Source organism: Alexandromys fortis, unplaced genomic scaffold (assembly GCF_014885135.2).
Source record: "Alexandromys fortis isolate MF-2015 unplaced genomic scaffold, M_Fortis_MF-2015_v1.1 scaffold_7, whole genome shotgun sequence".
NCBI classification, from domain to species: domain Eukaryota; kingdom Metazoa; phylum Chordata; class Mammalia; order Rodentia; family Cricetidae; genus Alexandromys; species Alexandromys fortis.
The window spans coordinates 6,500,639-6,516,485 of NW_026067920.1; the positions used below are offsets into that span (position 1 = coordinate 6,500,639).

Here is a 15,847-nt window from a genome sequence, read left to right on the forward strand (position 1 = left end):
ACACACCCTTGTGCATACAGACAACATGAACACACCCTTGTGTATACAGACTACATACACACACCCTTGTGCATACAGACTACATGCACATATCAATACTTACAATTCTACAGAAATACCAGTGAGCCAGGGACTGCAGAGGAGCTCAGTGGTTAAGAGCACTTGCTACTGTTGAAGAGGACCAGAGTTTAGTTCCCAGCACCCACATCAGGCTCACAATTGTCTGTAACTTCAGCTCCAGGTGATCTGACACCTCTCCTGGTCTCCATAGGTACCTGCATGCACATGTGCAGTGTGTGTGCACACACAAATAACAAACAAAATAAAATCCTCTCTAAAATAATGGACCACACGAGATAAGCTACAAATCCAGAGTCGCCCGGTACAGCACACTGGAGCCTGTGACATATCGTTTCCTGTCGCTTTTCCTGCACTCCCGGCTTAAGCAGCATTCTCCACAGTATGTGCCCAATCTTATTTCAGAAGACAAGGTTTTACATAGAAAACAAATTAAGAAACACACTTTCTTTTTTTAAAACCCAACAATTCACTGTTAATTCTCACTCATTCATGTATTCCCTCAGCCACTCAGAGACCAACCGTGCTACAGATACAAACGTCACAGCAAAGCACCATGCCAGGAAGAGGATCCTGAGCTTGCCACGGTGTCCTTACAGCATGGCTGCCTTAGGATGTCCACAGACACACCCTGTAAGTTCTTAGAGAAGGAAGACTCGTTCCCTGGGGAGTCTCCTCAAATATGCAATGTTCCCAAAGGCCATCGCAGGCATCGCAGAGGAGTTCACTGCAGGGATGTGCTCCTTCTGCCATCCCAGGGCCACTGGGTTGATGGAACCTGCGCCATAGCAGGGAGGGACAGAGCAGGATGGTGGCTGGAAGTCGGGCACTCGTTAAGCAGAAAGCAGACTAAAGCCACGATGTGGCATCAGGGCGGAGACGGGGGACTACGGGAGAGACACATAGGCTTGGAAATTCCATCTGGTATCGAATGAGGAGGGAGGAGGCAACAAGCATGACTCAGGCTTTCAGCTATTCACGGAAACAGGAAAATTCAGAGCAGGTTTCATGGGTGAAATTACAGTTCATGTCACCAGAGCGTGTTAAAAATGTTGGCATGCACAGTACACCTCTAAAACCCTCCCGGTCCATTTGTGACTCTTTGCAACAACCCTTTTGTCATTGTCTCTCTCTCACACAAACACACACACACACACACATCTGTGTTACTCCTTTTCAGCCTCTTACCACATGAGATGCTGAGTTTTTCAAATCCAAGTCAAATCTAATAGGATCAGGCTACTTCCTGAGGGGCCCAACGCCTTAACCCACAGATACCCAGGCTCCGCTTCACATTTTGGAGGCATTCTGCTGCGCATGGGCTCCCGCTTCTCCACCTTTCAGAGATTACATATGAACGAAGTGACATCAAAAACAACACTCTTTTCTAGGGGCCCAACCTCCACAAGAGTTGGCTCCAGGAAGCTGAGCTCACGAGAGGGATAGATAATCCATCTGGGGCCAAGATGCTCAGCGAGCCGTGTTTGTTACCTGGCCCCCACTCTGATATGCGCTCAGCTCAAGTATGCGATGGTCTTCAGCGGGGGATTTTAAGTTTTGCTTTCATTTGACTGCCGTCTTTCGTCTTCCCTATTAACTGGTTTAGCCATTACTGCACATAGATCAGAATGGACAATAAAAACATTTTTAAGCCGGGCAGTGGTGGCGCATGCCTTTAATCCCAGCACTCGGGAGGCAGAGGCAGGCGGATCTCTGTGAGTTCGAGGCCAGCCTGGTCTACAAGAGCTAGTTCCGGGACAGGAACCAAAAAGCTACGGAGAAACCCTGTCTCAAANGCCTGGTCTACAAGAGCTAGTTCCGGGACAGGAACCAAAAAGCTACGGAGAAACCCTGTCTCAAAAAATCCAAAAAAAAAAAAAAAAAAAAAATTTTTAAGATACTTCTGTCTGAAATCCTCCCCTGAGAAATAAATGTCATTTATGGGACCAAACAAGCAGCTGGCACACAACACAGACTTCCACCTCGTCTTCTTAATGTGAGAAAGGTCATGTTGGGAATTTTGTCTCTCTGTGATAACTTGTCGAGATAATTCCTTCGGGAATTCTGTGTCATCAGGAATGCTTTCCTAATTTTGTGTAATTAAATGTTCTCTGCGAGACAAGAGCGAGGAATAAAATGCTTAAAATGGGAGCTGAGAGCAGAAACGCAATGTGAAGCTGTGTTCCTGGGTGGTATCCGAACAGACACACAATCAGGGGGCCAGGCAGTGGAGACTCGCGCATCCTCCATCTTACTGTGTCTTACCACACGGTTAGAGAGAACTGTGTACTGCGGCCCACGCCTCCCAGAAATGCTGCTTACGTGCAACAATGTTTACAAGCATCTCCTTTGACTCCTGGGAGCGTGAATGTCACCGCACCCATCTGTTGGCCGAGGCACTGTGGGCACAAAACAGACATGATGGCCAGGCCGCTCGCAGGACCATGGGGAAAGCCAACATTTGCTGGCAGAACCAGGCCCCGGCGTTAAAGCCAAGCTGCTGAGAGCAGCGCCCCTTATTTCATGTGGTCATTGCTGGTCTCCAGGATTCCTTCTTTGGGGCAAAGACTTTTGAAACTGAACTCTTCCTTCCAGAATATGCAATGGAGGCACCTGAAGTATATTCTGCGGCCATAAATGAGCATACTAATTTAGTTAAATTGGGAAGAATACATTTAGATGTTTTGAAAGGTAAGCGATCCCTCGCCCTGAGTATCCACACAATTCTGCTACTGCTTCCTCTGTGAAGCGCTCCTGATCCAGGTGATGGAGCAGAGCTGCGGAAGACTGACAGAGCCCAAACCGTAGAAGCAGCAGCATGGACCGGATTCCACACGCTGAGTAATGTGCCAGTCAATCTGACCAAGTGTGTCACTTCTGTTCCCCCGAGACTGCCTTCTTTGTTTGCATTTAATGAGTACTGTCTTAGAAACAGTTCAAAATAAAAGACGAGGCATCCTCAGTCCCTTGGTGATGAAATGCAAATCTGTCTTGTCCTGATTCACTGCTAGAAAGCATGAGCGAAGCCTAGCTCGTCGTCTGGATTGCTGTGAAACGTTTAAAAGCAAAGGCCTCTGATTGGATTGGTTCTGTATCATGATTCGGGTATAGAGCACAAGAAATAAAGGTAGTTGTCAGGGTCAACTCAGGAGTACGGGTATTTCTGTTTTACATTTCTAGAGGGAAACTGGCTTTATTTTAATTTCATCGGATGCTGCCCCTCCCCTTTATATGAGAACTTAATTGCAGTGTTAAGAGCAGTCAGTGGCCATGCCGGCTGCTCCTACTGAGGCCCCAGGTTCAATTCCCAGCACCCACATGGTAGTTCAAAACCATCCCTTACTCCAGTTCCAAGGGATCCGATGCCCTCTTCTGACCTCCAAGGGTACGGCAAGCATGTGGCCAATAGACATATATACATAAAATTAATATAAATATGCAATTTTAAAGCCGCTAAAACAGGACCAATAAGATGGCTCAGTAGATGAAGGTACCTGCTATCAAGGCTAGTGACTGAGGTCAATACCCAGAGCCCACACGGTGGAAGGAGAGAACTGTCTCTCTACGGTCTCCCTCTGACCTCCACATGGGTGTCAGGGCAGGCACGTATTCCCCCTCACCCAATAAATAAATGAACAGCAGCTAACCGGTTCCTTAGAATACAGTATTTAACCAATTACAACTTTCTTTAGACACTATAGATGGGCAAACTCGACCAACTGAACCAGAATGAGAATGTTAAATGTCACAGCCGTCACTACTAATGTGATCTGTGATACCAAGGGTACATCCCCTGACTTCAAATTCATTCTGGCCATCTTGTATGGCTTCTCTGGAAACTTCTGTAAATCTGTGTTTTAATGAAATATATTTGTTATTCAAAAGAATGAAAAAGAAGATCCCATATTTTCTCCGACCACTTGGCTTTACTTAGCTAAGAGCTTTAATTTTTTATTAAGTTTATTTTTTCTGAGGCCGTCTCATTATGTAGCCCTGATGGGCCTGGAATTTACTGTACTGACAAGGCTGGCCTTGCACTCACAACGACCTGCCACTCTCCCTCCAGGGGCTAGGACTAGGGCATGGCCCACCATACCCAGCCAGTTAGACATTTTTTAAAAACAGAGAATGGCCTTTCCAAAAGAGACGCGGGCAAGAGGAATGGCTTTGCTTTCTTGTCAGCCACAGCACCCTGGCGGAAGAGAGGCTGTGGGTAAGAGGGCTCCTCTTTGCCTGCTGTTTTGGCTCACAAGCACTATGATCTTGTCCTGTGGAGAACTACTAAGACAGTGGCTGTTAAATGCAAATAAAAAAGAAGCAGTGTGACTGAGGCTAAGGAGACAGCACAACCCTGGCGACAGAGGGGGCACTCAATTGCCACAGAGGGAGCACTCAGTGGCCACAGAGGGAGCACTCGGTGGCCACAGAGGGAGCATGTAATGGCCACAGAGGGAGCATGTAATGGCCACAGAGAGCACACATTGGTTACAGAGGGAGCACTCAATGGCCACAGAGGGAGTACGCAATGGTTACAGAGGGAGCACTCACAGAGGTGCTCTGTTACTGTCGGGATAATGAGCTGCAGGCCTGGAAGCAAGTTAGGCCTTGGGCCCACGTGGCAGGATGATCAGGTTTGGACTAGAGAATGGGGTTTGGATCAGAAGAGGGACAGGAAGCCAGGCATAGTGGTACAGACTTGTCATCTCAGTGCTGGGGAGGCTGAGACACAAAGGTTACGAGTTTAAGGCCTGTCTAGTCTACCCAGGGAGACCGTCTCACAAAAAGAGAGCAGACCAGGAGGGACAATAAAGTGACATCCCACACAAGAAACGCCAAGAAGCGGTAGAGGAACCTGAGAAGTCCAGAGGGCAGCGCAGAGGAGCCGCGGACACAGTTTCTCCAAGGGGCAAGTCCATCTTGACACCTGTGAGCAGGGTGCCAGCGGGAATGCTACTAACGCTCATGCCTTCAGCCTCAGTTTCCCCTTCCCAGCAGACTTTACATTAAACTGAGAACACACGATGGCTAAACGTCAGGACCATTCATTCCGCCTAGCTGAGTCAAGAACAACCATGCCCACCTGGACTCTAGACCTATCCCTATGAAATGACAGAAGTTGGCTTTAAACACACACACACACAGAGAAACTTTTTCCCTCTTCCTTCTTCCTCCAAACCAGAGTTCATCTCTACAATCTTGTCAGCAAGCAATGAGATTTTTTTTTAGTAGCCCAGAGAATCCACATCCTAAGATTACTTTCGAATGCCAACTGTCTCCACAAAGTCATGGGAAGGCGTGAGAATGGGAAGCCTTTGCTCTTCTACTGCAAACCAAACAAAGCAGGATGAGACGAGGTCATACGTCCTACCCTGACCTCTACAGCACATCTGCCCAACACAGACAACAGTGGAAGCTGGGATCCAGGGTGGCTATACTGGTACAGGCGCTTGAGTCCTGTGTATTCAACTTCATGTCTCAGGACAGTTTCCTAAAAACTATCATTTCTTAGTATGCAAGCTTCCAGACGAGGTGGTTCTCGAGGGGTGAGGTCACTGAAGAGCGCTGAGTCCAAGAATCTCTGGGCAGGTGACCAGATGGCAAAGCTAAGTCCTCCTCTCAGGTCTGAGAATACCCACTTGTGCAATAAGATGATATTAAAATCTACCTCACGCCACGACTAGAGGAATGAAGTAAATGAATGTGTTGTAAACGAAGTGTGTGGCCCACGGCTGACATTCTGCCCCCTGCCTCCAAACGAAAAGTAATTCAGCACTTCAAGGAAGGCCCTTGCCGCTGCGTATCTGGGTAAAATAGCGGCATCGCTGAAGTGTAGTTAAGATAGATTAAAAATAGTGTCTGGAAAGGCTCTCCTAGGTTGGCATGCTAACTCTAAGGACAGTGTGTTCTGGGTCACAGCAGAGGGGGTCAAAGGACACCAAGACACGATGTGGGTAGGACACACCCAGGCTCATCTTGGCTTTCCCTCCGCCAGGAAGCAAGCATGGCCAATGACTCCCACATTGGTGCAAGGGCCACATTTAACCAGTGGAGCACAAAAAGTCTCATCCATGGCACACTTAGCTAGTCTCTAAACTAGGTACTTTGTCTCCGAAGGGCTGGGAAGAACAGTCTAAACCCTGATGACAAGGACCTGAAGGACTGGCAGAGCCAAGTGACTTGGGAACTCAAGCTCCAACAAACAAGGGAGGACTCTGTCCACAAGAGTGAAGCAGAGTTCCTCGGAGTGTGTGCGACCCTGGACCAGCATCACTGCCCTTACCCAGGAGCTTTTAGAAAAGCCATCCTTTCCTCCGGCCTGCTGCAGGAGGGACTCCGTGAGAGGCCTGGACACGGCCACAGCAACCCCACTGGCCTATAGTGACCTGTGATCTCAAAGCTTAAACACCTAGGAAATACACGAAAGGGAAGGAGGCTGTGAGGAACTTCGAACCAGCATTAGTGGGAGGGAGTGTTAGCTATGTCTCTGCTGGACTGCAACTCTGAAACCCAGGCTGCTTCTGGAACGAGGAAGGTAACAGTAAAATGGTCTGTTCTGCACAGAACGTCAGCTTGGGTTCCCAAAGGGCACACACTGTGTCTGACATATTTGCGGGTCGGCTAGTCCCAGTCCAAGGCCTGGCAACCAGCAGGTGTCAGCAAAGGTAGGAAGCCAACAGCGCCCTTCCCGAGAGTGGATCCTAAGTGTGGAGTTCAGTAACTGTCTCCTTCCGTTCCTAACACCATGAACCAGAAACAGCAAGGACTTTATAGGGTTGGCTATGGCTGTCCGCCCAGGCTCCACAACTATCGAAAACAGCAGGGGAACTGAGAACCTAGTTCACTCCGCCATGCCATCTCCCCATTCACCCTCTAAGCCAAGCTTGCCAGAGGCCATGTCTCCAGGTCACAGGCATCACTTCCAAATGTCTCAGAAGGGTTGTGGTGACACACTACAGTCGAGGCCCGCCATCACCACCCTCCAACCTCAGATGTCCCACCCTGACACTTCCGTACCTGTAGTAGGACAGCAGGCCATTGCCCAGCACGAACCAGCGGCGCTGGTAGCCCTTTAGGTAGTTAGTCCACTTGAGGAGCCAGCCCTTGTAGCTGTCCAGAGGAGGTGAGACCATTGGGACACTAGTCCCTGAAACTGGGCTCCCAACAGATGTCTTCGCCTGTCCTGGTCGTTGAAGGGCCTGGGGCTTTGACACCGACCTGGACTCGGGTTTGACCAGGGGCACGACCCCCACTGTTGATCCCAGAGGCAGCTGCTCCGGTGGGGTTTTGGGGAAGGCCCCTACTCTTGGGCCCGCCTCTGGCTCCGGCCACAAGCCCTGTGGCTCCGATTCCTGCCCAGCCCCTGAGGGCCCTGGCACAGACGTTGTCTGGGGCCCAGGTTCGGATCTCGGCACCGGCTCAAAAACTGGCTTGCACACCTGTTCGGACAGCAACTCCCGCTCTGGTGCCTGCACAGGCTGGAGCTGAGGCTTGGGCTCCGGCCCTGAGCCGGATGTAGACGAGTTCATGCCCGGCGCCGCCGTGTGGCAGGACAAGCAGGGGACAACCGTGAACAGCGACGAGAGCCCGCGGGAGCGGCCAGCGCAGCCGCCGCCTCGGCTCGGAGCGGCCGCTTTCCCCATAGAGCTGTGGACCCGAGCGCGGCCGAGAACGGAGTGGGGGCGGGGCGGGAAGGGAATGGGCGGGGCCTTTGGAGGGCGGGGTGGGGCGGGGCAGGGCGGGGTCGGTGGAGGAGTGGGCGGGACAGGTGGGGCCCTCACGTGAGCTGGGCGGACCCGGGCGCGCTTGGGTGCGCGTGGGTCCGCGTGGGTTTCTCCACTGCTCAGGCTCAGGTGGAACACCGTGGGCCAAGAGCTGAGCAGGCAACGTGGAAGGCACCTCGCGCTTCAGGCTCTCACCCGGAGCTGCTGTCCCGCGTGTGCCAGGCGCTAGGAAAACAATGGTGAATGCAGGCCACGAGGTGCGCTTGGGCGCAGCTCTGGACAGCGGTGGGTCTTAGCCAGCAAATCTCAGGCTCTGGGAGTGAGATCTAGGGAAATTCAGCCAGCCCAATCCCTAGCTATGGAAACTGTAGCCACTCCATGAGCTTCCTTTTGCTCGTCTGTATCATGAAGACAATGCCTCCTTGAGAGGCTGTAATAAGGTGGTGGCGGATGAGGCACATTTGGCATAGTAGATGCTCAGTAAATATTATTGCGTTATTAACTAGAGAGCTTTGTGGTACCTTTCGTCAGGGACCAGAGCGGGAGATGAGATCAAGGATGACAAGCTTGGGAATCAGCCCCTAGGCATGCATGTGTCAAATATGTGTGCAGCCCTTAGGGAGGGAAGCTAACTAATAAATCCTTAACAATATGTTTGGACTCCTGCAACAAATTGCCGAGCTCCCTAAGATGACAGGCCTGTCATTAGTTCTATCAAAGAGACAAGATTTGCAGAGTCAGAGGAACCAGAAAGTCATTCCAGGAGAAACCAGTGTGTACAAAGTCCCAAGTCAGGGGAGAGCAGCTTGCCTGGCAAACGGCAAACAGTTCCGGGTAGGGTAGGACACAGAACAGCTGCCGGGCACCCCACCACAAGCAATGCCCTTCATCCTACAGAAACTGGGGTGGCTGGAGATAAGGGAGATTTTCCCCCCACTTTGTTAATTTATTTGGGGGGGGGTTGTTTTAGGTGTTTTGAGCCAGGGTCTTTCTATGTAGTCCAGGCTGGCCTCCACCTCCAAATGTTCGTTTCTCAGCCGCCAGATTTCTGGGATTACAGATGTGAACCATCACATCTGGCCCAGAGCTTTCATTTTTTTAAATGCCAAACAAAAAAAAAAAAAAGGGAAAAACTTTAAAATCATTGATCTTTCATGGGGGGAAAGGTAACTCCAAGTCTGGAGCAGGAAATGCAGCGATGGACCCACCAGGAGCTGGGGCAGTGACCGATCTTGCAATGGACCTGGAATCTGGTTCCCAACACCCACATGGCAGCTCACAACCATCTGCAACTCCAGTTCCAGGGGAGCCAATGTCCTCTTATGACCTCTGTAGGCAACATATGTACAGAAGCCTATACATACAGGCAAAGCCCTTACACACGAAGGGAGGGAGGGAGGGAGGGAGGAAGGGAGGGAGGGAGGGAGGGAGGGAGGAAGGAAGGAAGGAAGGAAGGAAGGAAGGAAGGAAGGAAGGAAGGAAGGAGGGAGGGAGGAAGGAAGGGAGGGAGGGAGGGAGGGAGGAAGGAAGGAAGGAAGGAAGGAAGGAAGGAAGGAAGGAAGGAAGAACTTACCTGAGAGTTCTTGTCATACTAGAAAGCAAAGAGTTTTCTAGAGTGGTTTGAATGAAAATAGTTTTATAGGCTCACAGGGAGTGGCACTATTTGGAGGTGTGGTCTTGTTAGAGTAGGTGTGGCCTTGTTGGAGGTTGGAGTTTCAGACTCTCAAGCCAGGTCCAGTGTTTCACCCTCGCTTCCTACTACCTGCCAATCCAGATGTAGAACTCTTGGCTTCTTCTCCAGCACTGTGTCTGCCTGCATGCCACCATGCTTCCTGCCATGATGATAATGGACAAAACCTCTGAACTGTAAGCCAGCCCCAGTTAAATGTTCTGCTTTGTGAGAGTTTCCGTGGTCACGGTGTCTCTTCACAGAAGTAGAACACTGACCGAGACAGTGGGTAAAAAATACTTGCTACTCATCCTGAAAAACCGAGTTCAGTTCCCCCAGCCTAGCTAATCCAACAGTGGCAACTGTGGACGGAAAGTTGCTCAGTGCACAAGGCTGGATGTCTCAGCTAGTCTTCAGTACATGCCGGAATCCCAAAGAGGTAGGCTCCAATGCCCGTGAGGAATGGATGGGCAAGCAAGCAAAGAGGAAAGCTTAGCTTTATTGTGTCTGTTATGTAAATATTGTCAGAATCAAAATAGAGTCACTTATGCCAAATCCAAACCAAAGCAGAAGTAGGGAGCCAAAAAGGGAGGGCTCTGCTGCACACTTGAGTCTGATAATAGCTACTGGTGCATCTAAAAACCACAACTTTGCACAGAGGCCACCAGGACCTTACCTAAAGAATTTCTGCAATGCCTTATTCCACCTTAGACTGGCACCATACTTATTGATTATTCTAGCCAAGGATATTGCTGTTCATCTTTCAAAACGTATATAACCTTTGTTTTCCCTTTAAGTACTCTCCATTCAGTTGCTCATGGTAGCACTTGGGAGGCAGAGGCAGGAAGATAGTGTGTTCAAGGCCAGCCTGGGGTTACACAGCAAGTCTCAAACAACTGGAAGGCACGAGGTCTTCTGCACCTCGGCCTCCCCAGGTAAACCACTGTGACCCATCGCAGCATGCAGAGCTCAATTATAGCCCTCTGTTTCATCTATTTTTATGAATTTATTTTTGATTTGTGTACATTGGTGTTTTGCCTGTATGTATGTATGTCTGTGTGAGGGTGTCATACCCCCTGGAACTGGAGTTACAGAAAACTGTGAGCTTCCTTGCAGGTGCTGGGATTTAAACCCAGGTCCTCTGGAAAAGCAGCCAGTGTTCTTAGCTGCTCAGCCATCTCTCCAGCCCCCACAAGATACTTTTCTAAAGAAATTAAATTATGGACAGAGATAGCTCAGTATGCTCACCTGACTTACATCACAAAGACTTGATTCCCAGATGCTTGATACCCCTTGGCTTAGTGTTGATGACAGGACTTTTAAGGCTCAGGGGTTGGGATTGCAGCTACGCAGGCCATCACGCCCAGCTCTCTTTACATGAGTTCTGGGACACTGGGTAAAACCTTCACAGTGGAACGCCTAGAACTCACGCTCATCACTAGTCCTATAAGACACAAAATGGTGAGGGGGCACCCACACATTTGAAGGGTTGTCTTGTCACCATTTTCCTTGTGCCAGACCCTAGTTAGAGGTGCTGCTGCTTAATTGGATGAATGAAGTGCAGTGGGCTTAATTGGACCCCGAGGTAGCAGGGGCCAGGTGGCAGCACTGACTTGCCAAAGACGAGGTGACTGTAGTTATCATAATAGGCAGTATAGACAAATCAGTGTTCATCATGGCCTGGCCCACGATGGGCAGCACAGGCAAAACGAACATTATGAAGGCATGAAATAGATGAAAAGCCTGCTGCATTTTCTTTTGATCTGTCTAAGTGGAAAAAATTTCAAGCAAAAAAACAAAAGACTACATTGGATCGTGCCAAAAGGGAATCTTGGCCCATGAATCAATTTTCAGATTTGAGCTAGTTTGCAGACCCAGAACCCCTCGAAAGGAGGGACAGCCAGGTTCCCATGAGGTAGGACTTGATAAAATACCTAAAGGTTTTACCGTTAGCCTTTCTCCATTCCTTCCCCAGAGAGACCTATGGCCTTTTACAAGGGAACTGTACACTGGGGGAAAGGAAACAATCAGACCTTCCAGAGTCTATTAGACACTGATTCTGATATGACATTGATTTCTCAAGATCCCAAGAAACCTGTGGTCCTCCAGTTAAAGAAGGAGCTTATGGAGGCCAGGTGATTAAGGGAGTTTTGGCTGAAGTCCAACTCAGAGTAGATCCAGTGGGTCCCCAAACTCATTCTGTAGTTATTTCCCCAGTTCTAGAATTTATAATTGGGATAGATATACTTGAAACTCTGTGGAGTTTCAAGGTCACTGCCACCACCAAGAAGCATGTTGTCGGCTATTCATAAACATCGTTTAAGTGCTTTGTGGCAGAGCCTCTTCAAAGAGCTGCAAGGTCTTTGCAGCTAACGTTGAATCAGAAAGTCTATTTTAAATGAGATGCACTTGCCTCTAGCAAACAGAGCCTGCCTGAGAAAGCGCTGCTAACAAGAAGTCATGCTTAACTTTGTTCTTTGGTGTCTAGAATTTCTTCCCAAGCTCTCTCAGGTTTTATGTGGATGTAGTCAGCCCCATGTTGGGCACCATTTGTTGACAGGGGTTTCTGTCCCATCTAGTCCTGCAGTCATTCAGTCCCAAAGAAACACACAGAGGCCTGCATTAATAATAAACTGGCTGACCTATTAGCTCAGGCTTCTTATTAACTAACTCTTTTTTTATTATCTAACTCTTATATCTTAAATTAACCCATAATTCTCATCTGTGTTAGCCCCATGGCTTGGAAGCTTTTATTAGTGAGGCATTCTCATCTTGCTTCCTCTGCATCTGGGTGACAACTGCAGACTGAGCCTTTCCTCTTCCCAGAGTTCTCCTATTCTGATCAGCCTGCCTATACGTCCTGCCTGGCTACTGGCCAATCAGCATCTTATTAAATCAATACAAGTGACAAATCTTTGCAGGGTACAAGACCATTGTCTCACAGTATGACCATAAGGACTGCCAGAAGCAGTTTGCTTTCGGTTGGCAAGGCCAGCACTGCATGGTGATTTGCTAGAAAATGGCCCCTGAAGGTTGTGGCACTATTAGGAGAGATGGCTTTGTTGGAGTGGGTGTGGCCTTGTTGGAGGAAGTGTGTCACTGCGGGGCAGGCTTTGAGGTCTCGTGTATGCGCAAGACACTGCCCAGTGTGTTGATCCATTTCCTGTTGTTTGCAAGATGTAGGATTCTCAGCTCTTTCTCCAGCACCATGTCTACCTGCATACTGCCATGTCCCACCATTATGATAATGGACTGATCCTCATGTTAGTATTCAGGCATTTGTACTGGCCTGCTCTTGGGGTCCTGACAGGATACACCCTCAGCTGTAGCCACCAAGAGCACCTCCATGCACATTCGCTATGTTCCCTTTTAAAAGCGCCCTGCTCTCGTCCAATCTGTCTCCTTGTGTTGCTCTCTTCTCTCCTCTCTTCCCTTCTGCCGCTTCTGTACCCAGAGGCTGGTTTCCTCCCCGCCTTTCCCTCTTTTTATGTTCCCTTTTCCCTAATGAAAACCTCTCTGTGTGACCTCTGTCACATAGCATCTTTCTCTCTTGTGCAGCTTTTTTTTTTAATTACAACATTGGTTCCCTGACAAGGAAAGACTCTCCTGGTGCTTCCACCTGTCTGCAGGCAGTTTGAGGCACACCAATACCCTAGAACCCAGCCCATATGTGACTCCATCCAAAACTGGCATGATTGGTGACCCCTCCCCCTTCCTTACCTCCGCCTATTTCCCATGAGTGGGGACTCAACTCTCGTAGTTTCTCACCTTTTGGCCTCATTAAGTACTGGTACCAGGCAACAACGGGCTCTCTTGGGTTCAGAGCCCTCAGCCCAGTCCCTTTGCGTGACAACTCACTGGGTGGCCTGTGTCTTTCTTGGACCCTTGAGTCCTTCGGGCTTTGCCCTATTGCCCCACTCCTTGAGTGACGACTCTCTGGGGTGGTTTGTGCCTTTCTCGCGGACCTCACTTGATAAAAAGTCATTGGATCTTATTCTGACTCACTCATAGGGAATAAGCCTACCAAAAATCTGCTTCCCGGCACTTTATATCCTGATACTTATGGGACTTTTGCAACATTCTGTCGGCGATCTGATAGATGGAAGGAGGTGTTACCCCTTCACTCTTCCACTTTCCCCCTCCCCCAATAAGCCTCTTACACTAACTCTGTTGCATGCGCCATATTTGTTCAGTGGCAGAGTTCACTGAAAGGTAATCACTTCACTCTGGGACCCTACTCACCTCCTCCACCTTCAACAGATCCTCTCTTCCACCTGCAACAAATCTGCTTTCTTGTTCACTGCCAGCTTCACCTTCCAGTCACTGTTGGCAACTGAGCCGATTCCCCTGGATGTGAGGCTTTCCTTTCCAGTCCTCTCTTCACCTTCTGGCTTTTCTCAAAGTCCTGGTACCAGGTGACTGTGTCTCTAGGGCTCAGATTCCTTGGCCCCTGCTCTGTAAGCTTGATGAAACACGAAGCAGCCTATGCCCTTTCAGAATCGACCCTCTCCGAATTTCTGGGGCACTAGGAATCGCAGACCCTTGGGTCTTATTTCTCTGCTTCATTTATGGGAACTGTGGCATGCACCTCCTTGCCCCCACTGGGATGTGTTTGGAGACCCACAGACCATCCCCTAATCAGCTGTTATGGCAGGACTACCGCAGAGCTGGGGGCGCAAAACCATACAACTAGTCGGGCGATGCTGTGGTGATGGGAAAGGATCCGGCGCTTTCAGCCCTGGGGAGTCTACTTAGATCCACCTCGAACAGCATTTTCCAGGTCCAGGTGAGCCTGGACAGTGAAACAGCGCAGCTACTCCAGAACATGAGAAGCACCCCAGCTTTCCCAGGTGCCCCAAAGGTGAATGACACCCCCCATCAGCAGGACATAGTCTTGAGAACATGGTGTCCTCATTCACACCTCATCTACTACTACTTTTAACACCTCACTTTTTTATAATAAAGGGGAATCTGTACCGGCCTGCCCTTGGGGTCCTGACGGGAGTGTTAGCATTTAGGCATCTGTACTGGCCTGCCCTTGGGTCCTGACAGGATTCCTCCTCAGCTAAAACCACTAAGAGCACTTCCTGTGCATGTTCACATTTTAAAATGCCCACCTCGCATCTCTCTTCTGTTTCTCTCTGTCTCTCTGCCTCTCTCTGTCGCTCTCTCCTTCTCTGCCTGTCTCTCTCCCCCACTTTCTCTCTCCCTGCCCCCCTCTTCTCTTCTGCTGCTCCAGTCCCCAAAGACCAGTCTCCCCACTCCCCCTTTTTATGTTCCCTTTTCCTCTAATAAGAACCCCTCTACATGAACTTTGTTGCACGATGTCTTTATCTCATGTGCCATTTTTTATTACAATACCTCTGAAACTGTAAGCGAACCCCAATTAAATATTTTCCTTATAAGAGTTGCCATGGTCATGGTGTCTCTTCACAGTAATGAAAACCCTAAGATAATACCATTGAAGTTTTAGCTCCAGGATATATTAATTCTCCTGCCCTGTGTCATAATTTAGTTAGAAGGGATCTTGATTTCTCTCCCACAAAATATCACACTGATGCATTATGATGTTGACATTATGCTGATTAGACCAAATGAACAGGAGGTAGCAACCACTTTGAACTCATTTGTAAAACATATGTGCATCAAAAGATAGACAATAAATCCAACCAAAATTCAAGGGCCTTCTACTTCAGTGAAATTTTCAGGAATTTGTCTGGCAGTGGTAGCACACGCGTTTAGTCCCAGTACTTGGGAGGTAGAAGCAAGAGGATCTCTATGAACTCAAGGCCAGCCTGGTCTACAAAGTGAGTTCCAAGACAGCCAGGATTTCACTGAGAAACCCTGTCTCGAAGAAAAAAAATTCTTAGGAGTCCAGTGGTGTGGGCATGCAGAGACATTCCTTTCAAGGTGAAGGATAAGTTACTGCACCTGTGCCTCCCACCACCAAGACAGAAGAAGCACAATGTTTAGTTGGCCTGTTTGGAGTCTGGAGACAGCACATTCCCCACTTGGGTGTGGTTCTCCAGCCCACAGACCAAAAGCAGCTGGCTTTGTATGGGACCTGGAACAGGAGAAGGCTCTTCAGGAGGTCCAGGCTGCCATGCAGGCTGCTCTACCACTTGGACCATATGATCCAGCAGACCCGATGGTGCTTGAGGTGTCAGTGGCAGCTAGGGATGCTGTTTGGAGCCTTTGACAGGTCCCTATAGGTGAATCACAGAAGAGACCTTTGGGATTTTGGAGCAAGGCTCTGCCATCAGCCATTGTTAGATTAGCTGGACTGCAGCCTGAAGGCCATTTCAATAAATCTCTCTCTCTCTCTCTCTCTCTCTCTCTCTCTCTCTCTCTCTCTCTCTCTCTCTCTGTGTGTGTGTTT

The 15,847-nt window shown here is 49.2% G+C and overlaps 1 protein-coding gene across 2 annotated transcripts in view; it reads right to left on the reverse strand.

Annotated features, from left to right (window-relative positions):
* Positions 1-7,726, reverse strand: part of Osbp2 (oxysterol binding protein 2) — a 155,392-nt gene extending 147,666 nt beyond the window's left edge. For both annotated transcript variants that reach the window (XM_050141413.1, XM_050141412.1), the window contains exon 1: positions 7,093-7,726. In XM_050141413.1, coding sequence (XP_049997370.1) covers positions 7,093-7,718 — 626 coding nt within the window. In that variant the 5' untranslated portion in view covers positions 7,719-7,726. The remainder of the gene's footprint in view (positions 1-7,092) is intronic.
* Positions 7,727-15,847: the final 8,121 nt, after the last annotated feature.